General features: G+C 37.9%; 1 protein-coding gene across 1 annotated transcript in view; it reads right to left on the bottom strand.

Moving 5' to 3' along the window:
* Positions 1-6,885: 6,885 nt before the first annotated feature.
* PGR (progesterone receptor) overlaps positions 6,886-18,334 on the bottom strand; it is a 37,288-nt gene continuing 25,839 nt past the window's right edge. Inside the window, exons 6-8 of the mRNA XM_034060166.1 lie at positions 16,285-16,415; positions 11,514-11,671; positions 6,886-9,131 (exon numbers count right to left, since the gene is read on the bottom strand). Coding sequence (XP_033916057.1) covers positions 8,976-9,131; positions 11,514-11,671; positions 16,285-16,415 — 445 coding nt within the window. The 3' untranslated portion in view covers positions 6,886-8,975. The remainder of the gene's footprint in view (positions 9,132-11,513; positions 11,672-16,284; positions 16,416-18,334) is intronic.

Here is an 18,334-nt window from a genome sequence, read left to right on the forward strand (position 1 = left end):
TAGCTGCTAACAGAACTTCCACTTTAAAGAAATTGTGTATTTTTGTATTGACCAAATGCCTTCTACTATTCTGTAATGGTATAGTTGTATTGAATGTTTTAAAACTAAATTAATCTATCTTATTATATATTGAATTATCTATGTGGTAAAACCCAGCCCTGTCATCCTGTTCATGACGTGCACATGGAGTACTGATAATGTCTAAGAGATCAATTCACAAGAGCCAGGACATTCAGAAATAAAACTGAAACATCACTCTCGATGTGTACTGTATTATTTGGAAATAATGTGGAAAAGTGTCATTGTCATTGGCACAGTTAATGCTTCTCTGAGAGCATGGTAACATTAAAGTGCATCCTTACCAAGGGCTGGTATTCAAACTCCCAGTCCAGACCTGAATTGCCAGTTTTTCCCATGAAAGGAGAGGGGGAAAGCGGTGGTCTCTCCCATTGAAGAGCACATCACATTGCCCAGCTTTTCTACCTGGTGCCCACAGCCCTCATGGGGTGAGAGTCCTGCTCTTTGCCCATTGCACACCATGCCAGAAGGCAGTAGGGTGGGAAGAAGGACCTGCTAAGGGTGAGGAAAGGATCCCATAAAGTGCTGGAGGCAATTCCTCAAAAGCCAGAGGTGTTTTCTCAGTTGGTGCAGCCAAGAACAGGTTGCACTAGCCCAAGTTAATGACTTGTCTGTGCACCGGCAGCAGGGAAAGAGCCTTCTTGCCCACAACTGCAGATTGCAGGATGGATGGAATCCTGCAGCATGCTGCATCTGATACCACAGGAATCAGATCCCACTGTTGGCAAAGGAGAACCCCAGTTATCAGTACATATACAGCAGTGAGCTCATGCACAGCGTCTGTGGTATCTAAGGGCAATTTACTCTCAAAACCTGGCTATAAAATACATATAAATACATCATTACACAGCATGTCCGTTGCTGGGCTAATTATGTTTCTACTTGGATGAACTTTTTCTGGTATGGAGCGGCAGCACAGCACCACAGCCCCTGCTCCCACAGCAGCATCTCTAACTGGAGCTGCTGTGTATGCACCTGTGCACTGTAGGTCAGACTTATCAGTAAATTCTTCCTTTGTGTGTCTTTATGATGGAAGATGAGGAATGCGTTGTAACTTATTTTTCTGGTTTTATACACTAGCAGTTTGACGGTAGTTTTAGTTAAAATCAGTACCTTCTATATATGGAAAAATAAAACCCCACATAAAAGGAAATATTTTTTGTTTCCTGTTCTTTGAGCCTTGTAGAGGGTTTGAATTGAAAACAAAACAGAAAACAATTCCCTCCCCTCAGCCATATAGGTTTAAAATCAATACATAAGCTGTATGTGTTGTCTCTAACCTGGAGCTGCCATAGTAATCAAATTTATATTGGCCTTTGGCTGCTGCCTCACAAGGCTGCAAGCACAAGTTGGCTCCACCAGCCTGGTACTGAGGACTGTAGAGCAGTGTTCAGGGACAGCACGGTGTCAGTTTGTGGTAACTGAGGACTTCAACACTTCTCATACTACTACGATGTAAGCACTTCTCCAATTTATTGGACACGGCACAATGTAGCTAGACAACACATTTACAGAAATAGTGGAAAGCTATTGTCTCAGATGTACAAATATGTAGATGCAGGCTCGTCTTCATGACAGGAAAATACAGAAATCTTGTACATGCTTCTTTAAAAAAATAGAAACAGTAGCAATGAACAGTAAATTATGTCCATGATCTTAAATGTTAAATACAGAGAAATGAAAGTAGTGTGTCTCCAAATTAAGGATTATTTGACTTTCTACTGATTTTTCCATCAAAGATTATGAAGCTTCCATGAAGTGCTAATGCCTCAGACATCCAAGTAACCCTTGGGAAAGAAAGCATGTTAAAGGCAGGGGAAGGAGAAGAGAGGAAACATTTTACAAATGTGGGACACAGGATGTAGTTGTCTGAAATTCAGAAACTGCAAGAGATTGTGAACTGCAAGAGGTTTTTAACCCTCTGGTTGTGCTTTTCTCTATCATGTAGTTTTGTTAACATTTATGGCTGTCTTAAGGGGAGGCTTTAAGGGTACTTCAGTTAAAATCTTGCTAAAGTACTGTTTTTGAAATTCTGGAGGTTTGAGTTTTTATTGGGTTTTAATGTGAGGTGTTTATAACCTTGCTTTGTGAGCAGACAAACTGACACATGACCTGTATTACAAAGCTTCAGGAAGTGTGGCCGTTTCTGTCTCCCAGTCAAATACAAGCTGGCTGTAGCTTGTGTCTGAAATATGCAAGTTTCAAATACAAAACGTACAAAATACAACCACTTCTCAGAGCAAACCCAGCACTGATGCTTTTGTGTAAAATTACTGTGACTTGGCCATGGCTCGAGCAAAGTGCGGGGTGCCAGTGTAACAGCATCTGCCTGCATTCCCATGTGTGCCTGCATGTGGGTGATCTTAATCTGAGTATTTCAGTCCTGCATGCACAGTGTGCCTCAGCTGCAAAAAAAAAAACCCCACTGTGCATTAATACTATTATTCATGGCAGTAGCTTTAACTTTACATTTATATACATTTGGTAATAGCTGCAACCAACTGCCTTTTAAACAGATGTCTCCATTTTGGGGAGTTTGTGAAGTTGATGGCTTTATGATTTTCAAAGATTATGTAAGACTCCTTGGAGCTCCCTGTTTTGGAATGGATTATTAAATTTTAGTATACAGTCAGCCTTATTCAGGCACTGTATAACATGAAACAAAGTTTACTTTTAAAACTATATAGCGATTGCAGGTAGTTGGGTGTTTCCAAGTACTATTAAGTAAAAGCATGTACACACCTTTCTGAACACACATGGCTGTATCTGTTTGATGCTTTCCTTATTCATACTCCATACAGCCACAATGGACCTGCTGGAATAAATCAGGGGGTTTTGACAAGCACTGTGATGAGAACATTGTTCTCAACTGGAGCTATTGCAGATTTGAGTCTCACACTGGACATAAACTAACAATACAGGGTATGAAGTATAAAATCATTACTCTGTTTTTATCTAGTATATGAAAAACAGGCATATGTGAAAACTACAAGCTGGAATGAGCAACCTATGGTGATGTTCATGTAAGTCTCACCCATATAACACCGTCTCTGCACTGCTCTTCCTACTCATTTCTGACTTGATGGCAAAGGTATTTATTATGCCCCCTAGGTGCTTTTCATCCAATCTAGCCCCTTGTTTGATAGTATGCTGTTGTGGAGTTCACTCATGCAGAGTTCTGGATTGCTGTCAATTACGTATTTCTTTTTCCTCAACATAAAGAGATTTTAGTACTAAACTGGCTGGGTGTATATTCAAATTGAGCTGTGGGAAAATGCAACAGAGTGAGACTATTTAAATGACACTGTGAGAACTTCCTCACTGATATGCCTGAATGTGAAATTGGTGGAACTATTGTATGTGTAGAGGTGAAAGGGTAATTTAGTTTTCATGGTCAGAAAACCATGATCTATGGCTAGAAGACTTGTGGTGGTATTTTTATAATAAGCACACCACACACTGGCATGAAACTGAAATGTTGCCAGTTTTAAATGATAAATTAGAATTAAATGAAAGCTCACCACTCCTTGATATCCTTTATCATACAGAGCACTGTGCGCCCAACCCAGGGAAAAAATGCCTACATGTGAGTGAAGAAATAGATCAAGAGAGCAGTGCTGCTCACGTACTTGAAGTTATGCAACGGCTGCATTTGTTTCAACAGCACTGAAGGCTTATTTTCTGAAGATTGTTTTCCCTTCAAGATAAACAGCCAGCTAAATCTTAACTTGGTTATAGTTATCCATGCACTCACCTCTTACTACATGTTTCTGTCTGAGCTTGAGAAGCTACAGTACCATTCTGCATGCAAATAACATCAATCTAATTAATTAATAGCATTAATTGAAAAATAATCTCATAGATTTTAGAAGAAAAAACACCTAAAATATTTTTTTTCCTTTTCAACTTCCAACAGAAAAAAGAGACCTAAATTAAAACCAAACCCTCTGCTCAAGTCAGGTCATCATGACACAACGCAGTACAAACCAATAAATCCAGCAACACTGACAGTCCAGCCTGGCAGGATGTACACAGGCTCTTGAGCCATGGAAAGCTGGGAGGGCTTTGGATGTGAGCTCTGTGGCTGCACGCTGGCTTAGAGGAAGGAAAGAAAGGTCAGCGTGCCACAAACGGCATGTAAGGCAAGATGTGTGTACGTGGAGTTGCGCTGCTGCATGGACGGAATAAAGCTCCCTCCTGCTTTGGGGATAAACTGATCTCAAGTTTGTGTCGGCAGCAGAGTATAAGGTATCAGTGTTCATGCTACTGATATGTCACCGATAGTATCTGGGTTTAAGTAGGAACACAGGAAAGCACCTGACTTTCCCAATAAGCATGACAGAAGTGTTACTGTACTTCAAAAGAAGAACAAACCAACCAACCAAAAAGCTCCTAAGCTACTAATGAAGCATTGACTGGTCAGAAAATGCAAACTGAACTCTCAGCTTCTCTACTGTAGATACTACCCAAGAAAACCTAACTGCAGTGCAGCTGGAGGAACAGCCGGAGTTCAAAACTACCTAAGCTCCAGTTTATTACGCACACATACAACCAGATCATTCTGATGTGCAGTGAAATTGGTTTAATTACTCAGGCTACATGAACAAGGTGCTAAGGACGCCACATTCCCCTTCCCTAAAGGCTGGTCAGTACTGTTGATCCAGGTAAGACCTTTGCAAACATGAGCTAAGAGTCTGACCTTTTGTGTTTCCTTGAGCACAGCAGGTACAGCTGTGAACAACCTGCTGTGAAAGAGCAGAACAGCTCTGGGGCTGGAGGCCTCCTCTTCTCTGCCCTGCATTGTCACAGCTCTCCAAACACAGCTGGGCTGCCACTGGCAGGCACTTCAACCTCCGCAAGTCTTTAGAAACTATAAATGCAATGACTCTACAAAGCTGAGTAACGACAGCAGAGCTCAAAGGAAACGGTTCACTACATGGGCTGGTTTGTTTGCTTCACTGAAGTGCTGGCAGAAGGCAATGCTGAAAACTTTGGGTCAAAAATACCTAAACTGCACAGAACAGGAGAGGCTTGGCCTCAGGTGTGGGACTGCATTACTTAGTGTAAGATCAAAAGTGTGACCAGCAGGTCGAAGGAGGTGATCCTGCCCCTCTACTCTGCTCTTGTACGACCCCACTTGGAGTGTTGTGTGCAGTTCTGGTGTCCTCAACATAAGAAGGACATGGAACTGTTGGAACAAGTCCAGAGGAGGCCACGAGGATGATCAGGGGACTGGAGCACCTCTCATATGAAGACAGGCTGAGAAAGTTGGGGCTGTTCAGCCTGGAGAAGAGAAGGCTGCATGGAGACCTCATAGCAGCCTTTCAGTATCTGAAGGGGGCCTACAGGGATGCTGGTGAGGGACTATTCATTAGGGACTGTAGTGATAGGACAAGGGGTAACGAGTTGAAACTTAAAACAGGGGAAGTTTAGATTGGATCTAAGGAAGAAATTCTTTCCTGTGAGGGTGGTGAGGTACTGGAATGGGTTGCCCAGGGAGGTTGTGAATGCTCCACCCCTGGCAGTGTTCAAGGCCAGGTTGGACGAAGCCTTGGGTGACATGGTTTAGTGTGAGGTGTCCCTGCCCATGGCAGGGGGGTTGGAACTAGATGATCTGAAGGTCCTTTCCAATCCTAACTATTCTATGATTCTATGAACTTGTCGACAAAAAGTTATGTCTGCATTCTGAAGAAGATAGCAGGATTTCTAACTAGTACAGCAGGTCTCATACCTTCCAAATGTCATCAGGCACATCATAAATGTGAGAAAACAAAAAGTACATCTACCAAAACCTCTTGATTTCTAGCGTGAAAATGTAACATTAAGGTCCAGAATTGTTATGCCTTCGTCAGTATATTGAGAAGCACTACAAGATGTTTTATTTGGACCTATTTGTAAAGTTCAAGACAAAAAATACCTTAATCTTCAAACTAATATTAATGCAGAGACTGAAAAGCCTCATACTCTCTGAAAGAAAAAACCTAGTTTGCTGATGGCTCTTTGGACATTGCTGCAGTGATAAGGCACAGTTCCTGCAATTTCTGTAGGGAAGGAATGAAGCACTCCTGAGTTTCAACCAGTGTTCATGATGTCCATGTAATCCAGAGCAAATGATGATAAAGAGACTAAAGGCAATTTTATAAACTGGGTTCAAAGCTGGAAGTTCTTAAATTAAAACAATGGGTTTTTTTTAATTTCATACTGCAGACACATTTAGCCAAATGCGTTCTGTCTTATGTAGTGCATTTATCATGACCGTAAAGTTCTGGGAATTTTTACTGTTAGAGATCTTTAAGAAATACAAACTGAAGATGTTTTTAACCTTTGTCATCTATTACCCAAAGGTGTCTTTTCTTCCTTTTTGATTATGCCTTTGAGACAAATACAGAGCAATTCAAATTAATCTGCTGTATTTATGGGACATGGTGACATGGCAGCCACTTGGAACAGATTTCAGGGATTGAATAAAAGGCGGATGGAGGCTGGTCCAGGGCAAACATACTGCCTAGTCTGTTTTCTAATTTCACAATTAGGGTGTTGAAGAATAATATTTAGTGTGGGAAGTTTCTGTTAACAGCTGTTAAACAGTGACATAGTTTATTCTACAGTAAATTAAGCGGCAATGCTTAAATTCACAAAGAATGCAAGAAAATATTGTTGCTACACGAAAGTGGAATAGTTGAAATGGACATTAAGCTCCACAATTACTGAATCTAAATACAGAGAAAAATAAAGAAAACAAGACTTCAAGATGTAGAAATAAAGATTTTTGTGTTATTTATTAAAACATAATTGCTTTAAGGATCACAGAAGTCAGATTGTACTGAATATGAAATAAATTGTTTGTCTTTGGGCAGTTAGCAACGATGAACCTAGTCACCTAACACAAAATTATGCTTATACCATTTTATCCAGGGACACATCTTCACACCAACTCCAGTGGGTTTTGTACTGTTATGTGGGAACCTTAGAAACATTTTTATCCCCAGTCATAATGTAGCTCCTTCCTCATTGGCTTTAGGAAAGAACGACAGGATAGCTTTAAATATACCTTTAGTTGATACTTGCACACAATTTTTAAAGAACAGAACATAACTTTTATGAACAAGCAACATCACTTATGCTTTTAACGAGGAGCACCCTGATTTGATCTTATGTCCCATGGGACTTCGTTCAGGTGACAAGGATATCACGTCTATGAAGATGAACCTACACATGATCAACATTATGCTATCACACAATGGATGCATCCAACATGGAATGGAGAAGAGCAAAACCATGTGGCCAGCAAGTATCCAAGACTTGCCATTTCACACATAAACTAAACCACAGGAAATTCCACCTGAACATGAGCAAGAACTTCTTTACCATGAGGGTGACTGAGCACTGGAATAGCTTGCCCAGAGAGGTTGTGTAGTCTCCTTCTGAAGAGATATTCCACACCTGCATGGACACAATCCTCAGCAATGTGCTGTACTCGACCCTGCTTTAGTAGAGAGGTCAGACTAGATGACTCCCAGTGGTCCCTTCCAACCTCAACCCTTCTGTGATTCTGTGATTTCCTAAATTGTTGGAGAATCTGAGTATAATTTTTATAGACTAGCAAAATTTGTTGTATTTTAATAGATTCATAAATTCTTGTGCTTTATCTGTTTCTCTGTTTTTTTAACATATACACAATTTACTGCCTTAAATGCATGAGCTGCTTTATATCCACATCAAAGGAACAAACATCACCATATTTTTTCAGTCAAATATTATTTTCATAGTAAACATTACATTCTTCTTTAATGTATAAAGCTAATATAGTCTAATTCCTCTTTTAGAGTTACCCCAATTATAGTGTCATGCCTTTAAAATATGAAATAGGCTGCTCCACTAAATAGCATTGAAATGAGCCTGATGCGTATCAAAATGTTTATAGTCATCTTTTCAATTTCTTTTTTGTACTTAATCTCACTATAATTTGATGTTAAGGGCTGTTTGAGTATTCAGCATTGGAATTCAAAACATTAAGATTATTAGGAGTTGTAGTCAGTGAAAACATCTCTACTTAAAGCTTCTGAAATACAGAATTTTGAAGTTGATGAATTTAGAATTACAGCCAAGTGATTAAGCTTTAGTAAATGCTAAACTTTTAAGCAAAATAACACAAACCAAAGCTTAGCAGCCCTGCACACACATTACTTCTGTTGTAATATACACTGAAAATTTACTAAGCTTTCCTATTTTGGAAGGAGAGCGACACTGAACAGTGCAGCAAACAGCATACTGGACTCAGCATTTCAATGCAGCATGAGCACAGACAAGAATACGAATGCATACTTTGTGCCTAACACTTTAGTTACTCATGAAGGTGAGCAACACCTATGTAATCCTGGACAGCTGACTTTGAAAAGATACTTCTGTGAGGCATATTAATTAATAAAAAGTGAAATATCTGTGGGAAAATGTGGGCAATATTTATTTTAATTCCTCCAAAATCTTGTATTACACACATGCCCACATGCAGCCATGCACAGTGTATTAAAGTAAAAAGTTTACACCATGTTGTATCAGAAATTAGAGAGCGTGTAGTATGTAAGAAAAATGTTTAAGATAACTGTTCTTATAAATCTGAAAACTCTATCCATTGTCACTTTTACACATATCTTAAAAGCAACCTACCCAAGTTTACAAAACATTTCTTACAACTGTTGTGATTTTTTGCAGTTAAGGAATCAGGAACCCACAATATGTACATCAAGCTTAAACGGCTTGTGTATGTTACAAGTATAAAGCAGTAGGCAGAGTAAGTATGACAAATATACTGAAGTCTTGACATTGTAAAATCTTGACCAAAATAAACAAACAAAAAATGACCCAGAAATCATCTCTATGATAAGAGAAAAGACATTTCACTTTTTGTGAAAGAGTAGAGGTTTCACCATCCCTGCCAGAATCTTGGGTAGCTGGGCAGCAATCACCTCTGACATCATCTCAGGGAATTCAACACTCAGCGCACGGGACTGGAGAAATGTGTTCAGACAGAAGAGATGGAGCTGTTTCACTAGCTGGATTTAACAAAATACAAACATGATAAATCAAGATAACAGTAATCAGTCAGGTAAGCATGCTGCAAATCACGTTTCTCATACATCCATCAGCTGACATCTTTATATACCTTCCTCTGTCATTTCCTGAATCAATAATGAGGGTGCTTGTCATTCCCTATTAAAAGATCCTCCCATGGCAAAAATCATAAACTAAACATAGCTACATGTCACATAAAAACAGTGCCTTACTGGTATTACAGATTATCATCCTCACTTATGATGCGCACCATGAACAATGGCAATTACTAAGCAAATATTCAAACTTTCATTTTATTCTCACATTCAGCACATCTTAGTGCCTTGATCACTGTAGGCTATCCAAACACTGCTCTGAGGGACAGCATTTACTGTTTGCCTGCAAGCTTTTCCACAGTTCTGATTGTGATCATATCTGGGTATGCCACAAACATCAAACACCACAGGCCCTCATCCCCTGAAAGCAACTATGATCGTTTCCCCTTTTCTATCTTCTCTTGCAAGTTCCAATCTTACAGAAGTTTTTCTGTAAGACCTGTGATCTTTACATTGTGAAATATCATACTACTTCTCCTACTTTAGACTTTAACAACACATTCTCTCCAATGTGATGATCTTGTCTCTCCCATCACTTTATCAGCCTAAAATAGGCATTTGAATGAAGATACTTTATAGACCAAACATTACCCTGACCATCACCTTGCTGGATGTTTTGCAGCAAGCCTCGCTCACAACCACTAAGACTATCTTATTTTAAGCATTTGAAATTAAGAGATTGACTCTACAGCCAAACAGGAAGTCTCAGAATTTTCCTCTGGAAGCTATGATTCTCATATCGCAAATTATTACTCCATGTAAGGCAGGAAGCCCTTTTATGCTAAGCAAGACTGATCCAAACTGTTGCTTGAGCAGAGGGCTACTATGCGTAGTATTCTGGCCAGGACTTGTTATTGCAAAACTCTGTGTTTTCCTACACTGTTAGTGAATTTTAGTATTATTTTTAGTGACTGGCAATATTTGTCATATTCATATAGATTCATAGATTTTTGTGCTTTATCTGTTTCTCTGTTGTTTAAATATATCATTATAAAGCTAATCCACAGAAGGGTTTATTTTTGACAGTCCCAAGTGACAACTTCAGTCTGACTATCAGTAAATACTTAAAGTTAAGCTCCATATCCTGCCTTCAGAATTCTCTACCTTAACCTGAAAGGATGCTTTTCATACATGTCTCATTCTCATTTTGCTTGTATCTGAGACGATGCAATAGCTAATAGTAAATGTGAGTTCTGTAGATAGCAGAAGCTTCTGAAGAGGTTTGGTAGTGGATTAAAAGACTCCAGACCCCAGGGTGAGCCACAAAATTATCAATATTGTCACTTCTCAACTCCCATAAAGGGGATTCTCAAAGGCTGCATTTTTTTCCCCCATCAGAAAGAGGAATTAGTTACAGTTAAAGGTTTTAGATTAATAAATGTGTTTATTAATGAACAACTAAAATGAATGCAGATTTGCACAGTAAAGAAGAACACAAACATAAAAAGATCCACCCTTCCCTGAACTTCCTGTGAGCATCCCACCACCAACACCAAACTCAAAAGCATTCTTCCTAAACTATTTTAGTGCTGCTTCTCCAGTGCTTGCAAAAACATCAGCTGTTGCCCTGGTTTTTGTCTGCTTTCTGCCTCTCTTGCAGAGATAAACAAGACAATACAAAACAACATTCACATGGGCCAAAGTTATAAAAAAATGTCATGTCTCAGTTTTAGTGGATGCTAAGCCAACAGTATATATGATGAAACCTCAGACTTATCGAAAGGATTCAGATGCATCTCTTAAAACAGATTAATCTCTCGTATTACTACTAGAGACTCAGTTCCCAAATACGAACAGAAACTGAAAAAATGTCATAGTATATATTCATAAAAGTAGTTAAATTAAGATTGCAAAATTTGTCTTTCTCTAATTCTTAGTACCCTGACTTTGCAACTTGAATTGCCTTTTCTTTGTGTTAAATATTTTCATGAACATGTATACACACATACGCTGTCCTTAACAAAACCTGAAACTATACTAGCTACATTACAGAAATAATAAAACAAAATAGTAGCATTCAATGCATATTTCTCAATCTTGTCATTTTTGTTAAATCATATTTCTTAAATCTTGTCTACCATATTATATACAATATATATATGATGAATATACAGCCATCTATACATGCAAATATACACACTAAATAAAAAATGCAGAGGTTTTGCTTTTGTTGTTTAGAGATACTGACTAGCCACTTTCCATAAAATTCCATGTAAGAAATACTAGTTCCTCACATAAAAACCAAACCACTTTAACAAGTAAACTTACATCATGCATGGAATCCATCAGTTTTGTAAGTTGATAGAAACGTTGTGAGTTGGCCACAACACCTTTCTGGCGCAAACCAATTGCTTTCACCAGTTCTCTAATATAATTTGTTCTCATCTCATCAAATTGGCTTTGGCTTCTTAGACCTTCCAAAGGAACTAAAAAAGAAAGTAACACTTCTGCTGCAATTTATTCTGAAAGCAATAGGAGAAATTTAAGTACAGAACAATTTCTAGTATTTCAGGCTGTGAAGTGCAATTCATTATTATACTTCAGGTCTTTCTTCTTGTTCAAAGGTTACTCCAGAAACAGTGACAGAGTTAGTGTCCTGGGACATACCAGCAACAATCGGACAATTCTGCTAATTGCTGATGTCTAGAAATAGCCATAAGCTTCTGCAGACACCTCTCTGCTTGTCCTGTTTTTGACTGGGATAGAACTAATTCTCTTTCTAATAGGTAGTACAGGGGTTAAACCTATACAGTGGATAAACCCCTGGTAGCTGGGGTTAAACCACAACACTGCTGAAGATGGCTCAAAGAACCACTCCCATACTTGATGAAAGCTGTTATGGACTGGCTTATGTTTACACTGATGAGGGTCCATGTCTCTTTGTAGCAGATTTATGTTAGAGAGATCTAGATGGAGCTGGGACTTCAAAATGGAGTCAAGAAATGAACTAACAACTATTAAGTAGTGCAGACAGTAAAGCACCCAGTGTTCAGGCCTTCTGTTTGAACCTCTTAATAGGACAGATGCACTATCAGGAGTGTTACATGTGAGCAACTTTAGAGGGACTAGCAAGGAGGAGTAAATGGTTGAACTCACTCATCTTTTAAAGGTGAGCCATGAGGACCAAAATAAGGATATGGACAAAACATTGAGAAATAAACCTGTTAATGGTTGTGGTAAGATCATATCTGATTGCTGACAGTATGTGTTGGTAGCATTGTAAGGAAACAGTGCAAGTCTTTACTTTCCTGGCATGGTGATGTGAAATACACAAGTCTTACAATTTATGTTGTCAGAGGCAGTTAAGAAACTAAAAACTTTTAAGAAATTAATCTCTAACAATTATTCCCATCTGGCAATCAAATGTAAATCCTTGCTTCACTCTAATAATCCTACAGTAAAACATGGTCTTGGGCACAAGGAATGTTCACTGTTTTGGAAGTATCCTTAAAAAGAAATGCAGAGATGCTTATTTTTCTCCATGGACTCTAAAAGAATGTCATGGGGACTAGCTCAGCTAAATAAATCGTCTGATAGTTATCTAGGTATCTAGAACATTTCAAACCGGTATCAGACCATGACTAATATAGGGCCACAACAGTCTTCAAAGGAAAAAAAATTAAAAGATAAAAAATCGGTGCATAATTAGACAGCAAATCCCACACCGTGAGCAACACTGCTCTCCATTCCAAAATCACAGACCCTGTTCTGAAATCAGCTGCCTAAGTCATGTCTGGTTCCTCAGGAAAACATAAGGGGAAAGGAGACACTTCAGGCAAACATACTAAAACTAACAGTCCATCACCCCCAGGGCAGAGAGAACTGTCAAGGCAGAAGTTCATGTCTCTGTTCTACCTGAGTTAAGTAGAGGTCTCCTGTTTTGGAGGAGACTGCCCAAGAGAGGAAACGATCCCATTTGTTTGCCAAGATTGTCTCTTGCTCAGTGTCTCCTCTGACAGCTGAGTGTCCGGGGGAAGGAGAGAGACACACATATCGAAAATAGCAGGTTTACTTTAAAGGTGTCTAAGCACTGAACTAGGCTACAGAAGTCAGGGTCTGAGTCCTAACTAAAACAGAATTCAAACAAAAATAAAAATAGAGAATAGAAACTGTGACTGCTTCTACAGAAAGTACATTTATAACACTATACCTAAGAACAGTCCAGCTTTTAGGAATGCCATGTTAGGTTTTTTCAGTGGCTGATGGAGATGGAGGAGGTGGGATTTTGGTTTGACTCAGTATGGCCTCTGAAGTCCAGATAGAGGAAATATCTGAAAGTGTGACTGTCACATCTACATCACAGGTCTGAATGGAAGGCACAAGTTCTGGTTTGCAGAGAATACAACATGCTGAGGAATAATACAGGCAGGAATACTCATGTCAGGGAAAAGCTGAGTCATGGGAAAAGAACAGCTTGTCAAAGCCTAGGTGGTTCAGGGTATGTCTTAACAGGACATTTACAGACATCTAGGAAATCCTTTTCGTATCAACTGACATTCTGATGGAATTTAGGGTTAGGTGGATGATAACCTTGACTTTTATCTATGAACCAGCAATTTAATCCATACATTTCCCTTGTGAATTAAGTTAAAAGATCTCTTCCAGCAGTGAATAGCCCATTTCCCTAGAATTCTGCAAAAGCATGGTCACATTCTTGTCTAATCACAAGAAGTTCCACTAAGCTACTTATTTGAGTGAAGAATTACAATGTGTTACATGCACAAATGCAACTTAAGCACAGGTAGCTCAAATGTTCCTTCCCTCTGAATATATGTAAAGAATGCGGATGCTTTTGTTCAGTGGCAAGAACACAGCCAAAATCTTATGCAACAAGATTTTGCAATTCCTCTAAATCAAAGTCTGGAAAGTGTTTGAGCTAGAACTGAACTTGCTATGTGCTTATTTCTCTCTTTTCTTGGTATAGGTCTGCTTTCTTAAATCAAGGCATTTCTGAACTATTCATAGTACTACTTCCCAATTGCACACGGCCTCTACAATATGGAGCCCTATTTAGAACTTATGGGGTACTGCTAACACAGCATGTTGCATATAGTAAACAAGGACCTGTAAAATGGAAACAACTGCAGAACACAAAAATGTCGGTCCAGTTTTGAAAAGACTAATTCTGCTTTCAAGACATCTTTAAAACTGTCACAAATACAATACATAGAATACACCTAAGTAACAGCAAACTCAATGGAAAAACTGTAAAATCAAAAATAATGTTAAAACATAGGCTGGGGGGGCATTCAGAATTAGAAATGTATTGAAACTGACATTCTGTTGTGTTTAATGCAAATTACTGCTTCTTCAGAATGAAAGAAAAAGTAAAAAAGAGTTCATCTAAATAATAAATCAAACAGAAGACAGAATGAGAAACTAAAAGTTCAGACTTGATTTACTGTTAGTATATGAAAGCTTGAAATGGCCATACTTTCACATTTGAAGAGGATTAAAATGAACACCATGACTGAAATAAAAGTAGTCTTAAAAAACACTTCAGAGAAACAATGAGGTTATATGTTTTTTTAAGAAGAGTTTTGTGGAATTATATTTATACAGTACCAAACGTCTACTAAATGTCTCAGCAACAACGGTTAGGTGTGTTCCTTTTCCCAAAGATCTGACAAACTGTTTTTTCCTACAAGACAATAAGTGCAGGAGAGAACAAAAAGCAAAGCTCATCAGCACAGGCAGAAATACTTTCTTTTTTTTTCCTTTATAACTAATTTCTTGCATATATATAAACAAATCACTCTAAAAAGGAATTTCTGAATGCAATGCAGTTAAAGAATGGTAGTTTGATGAATACTGTTAAACTGATGTACACATATGTAACAGTGATAGGACCATTGTAATGCTTCCTTAATTTGCTTTGAACCTTCTGGGACAGAAATGCAAGGCTGGAACATAACAAATGGATCTAAATTTCACTGGAATTTAAAACTTCCCTCTAAGATTCAAATGATAGGCAAGGGAGTTCATTTGTGATGAAAACAAGATGGAAAGCATTTAAACTAAGAATGCGTTCAGAATTCAACAAAGCAACTAGATTTATAGCAGGAATGGATTTTTGTCCACATTATTTTTATTGCTTTAGCAGAATATATGGTATTTTGCTATTATTTTAGTATTTTTAATGTTCATACGAGCTAAATTTAATCTTTACTGCTTATGCCCTGCTGAGACCAAGGGATGTTTTAGCATGCAGCCAAAGACAGCATATAAGAATAAATTTTAGTTCCTACACTTTCCACCCAACAAGCACGTTATGCAGGATTTGCACAGCTCTCCTCTGACTCTGTCGGTGTGTAGAGAACCAAACTTCAGTATTTTTCCAATTATACTTCTCAGAGGTGCTTGTTCTCATTTCTAGTAGCACCTGCACCATTTTAAACCTTTCCATCTGGAGTTTCATTTGCAGATGTACCTGTTAGTATTTTAGAAAAGGTTGGAAGATACCTTCATCAAATACCACATTCCCCATTTAAAGTGGAATGCAGCTGTATGCTGGATGCTTTAATAAATCTGTATGATTAAAAGTGACCATGGCTTTTGTTCTAGAGAAACAAACCAAAGAAAAACATTTCCATAGGTTTCTGTTTGTGCTAAACTTAACCTACTTACAACTACAAGAGGCTGAATACAAGTTAGTATTGTTTGCCATGTCCATCTCCCGAATTCTTTTGAAAAAGTAGGCTTTAAGTTCCTGGCCCTGAGTCCTGACAAATTATTAAATTTTTTCAATGTATTTCTAATGCTTGTAAGGTTTTATTTTTTTAATCCGTATAAAGTCATTTAAGCTGAAGAGCTTTCAGGTAAAAATTCTGCACACTTGATTTGAAAATGAAAACCAAGAATGAATCACAAATTATTTGTTCCTTATAAACACTAGAAAAGACATTTGTAGGCCTTGGAATACTAACATTCCTCCTAAGGAAGTTTTAATTGGTTAAGCCATACAGGTTAGCAATTGTCAAGTTAAACAACATGGTTCAATACTCTTCCTAGCAGTAAAAGAAGAAATCAAAGAACCTACTTGTGTTGAGAAGTAAGAGCGCTTTCATACACAGAAACTCTTCTTGGCTAACTTGAAGTCTGACAAATTCCTGTGGGAGCTGCCACATGGATAGGCACAGGGAATAGAACGATGACTCTTTCATCCTCTGTCTTACCCAGAAAAGGTGAAAAAAATAAAAAACACCAAAAAAAAAAAACACAACATGAAAATAAGGAACAGCTCCAGTACTGCTTGTTTGAAGAAAGTACCTTGTTAGCAATTGAATTACCACATTACAGAAATTGAAGAGAAAATTTATACACATGAATATTCTGACATTTTTGTACCTACAACCAACAGCTGGTTTTTAATTGTAATGAATGTGCTATTATTTTGAATGTTTAATTATTTGGATCTTACTGCTCCCCAGAAAAACAAAACAAACCCAAACCTTAGAGATTATGAAGGCTGAATGCTAACTACAAAAAAGGGTGGTTACTAATTAAAAACACCCTAATGATTAATATTTTCTTTTAGACATTGATGGAGTTTCATATTCTCTATACAAGTCTAATACTGTACTGCTAATAGCAATGGTATTATTTTGTAGTGATTTATGTCATTAAAGACACAGTTACAAATGTTACATGTAAATATACACCAAAGGCTTTTAGGTAAACTTAGACATTACTACAGCCTTATCTAAACTCAGAAGTGAATAGAATAAACCACATAAGGAAATACAGAAAATTGTTTATGGTTTTTTGCAGCACTTCAGTCTTACTTTTCAAGATGTTGGTATAGTGAGTATGTTTTACTGCATGTATTTATTGGGAAGACAGTTTTCAACTGAAATGACTGCCACAATTGCATTACAAAGTTTGTAACCTGAACTGAATTCATTGTACATTAACCAGAAAATCCAGTAACTTGGTCTAATTTTACAAAGTCTCATCTCAAACCAGATGAATTAGGTATGACAAGATTAAATTTCCACCCCAACACCCTAGAAGTTTACACAGCATTCCAAACTGACTGCAGATAATACCTTCAACAATGAAAACAGAAGATATTTTCCATAAATAAAAGGCTTTTCTCAATGCACTGAGGTATTTTCTTGTTATTTAAAGTGTTACTCTTATCATAAAAGAAAATTATTTCAGGTTTGTTCAACATCTGATATCTTGTTCCAGCTCTTAAATGACTTAGACATAGAAATTTAATCTGTTAGATCTGAATGGACTGGTTATTTCTACATCTACTTTAAATCTCCCTTCCTATTACTTTCTGGTAGTCTCTATTCCTAATTATTATCTATGAACAGTGATAGCAGTTTTCAGGGTATGTTCAAATGCTGTTTTGAGACACTGCAAAGTGTAAGCAACAGCAAACCTTTTTCAGAGTTGAAAACCTTTGTCAAACTAACACTCTGCCTTTCTTTGTCCGAAATCAATGCTACCAAACAAGTCATTCACAAGGAGCACAACAACTCAGTTTGCTAAATGACAGACTGGCTGTGAAACAAGCTTTGGATTGTGGTTTCATGGTCATTTTGAAACAACTCAAGTGTGTGCTGCCCATGTGTAAGTATTTTCCATTGTCTTCTTCCACCTCTAGATGTGCCCTCCCACTATTCCGGCATTAGTGCCTGCACTCCCATGTGGTGAGTCAGAACAGGGATCACCTCCACCTGTTAATTAATGTCTTTTTCTGGGGTATTTCTCAAGCATATAATTTCCTTATCTGTTGGAAAGTGCAGCCAGATAGTGTTTAACCCATCTTAAGTGAAATCACAGGGATGCATGACCAGGACAGTGCTTAGCAGTTACCTTTGCTTAAAGTGATCATGAAAGTACAATCTTAGACATCATCATAGACAAGGAATTTCCTTACATTTTACTTATCTAAAAGCTAACTTATTTCCCAATAAATAGTTGCATCTATGATTTAGTGCTCCAGTTACTTTTCACATCTAAGGTATCATTTCTAGTATGACCCTCATGACATGTTCTACAACCAAAAGAAGTTTATGCATGTTGTCAGTAAGTCTCCTCGATGTAGATGGCCTTGAGCTACAAATAAGAAGCTG

The sequence above is a fragment of the Melopsittacus undulatus genome, chromosome 2 (assembly GCF_012275295.1).
Source record: "Melopsittacus undulatus isolate bMelUnd1 chromosome 2, bMelUnd1.mat.Z, whole genome shotgun sequence".
In the NCBI taxonomy this organism is placed as follows: Eukaryota; Metazoa; Chordata; class Aves; order Psittaciformes; family Psittaculidae; genus Melopsittacus; species Melopsittacus undulatus.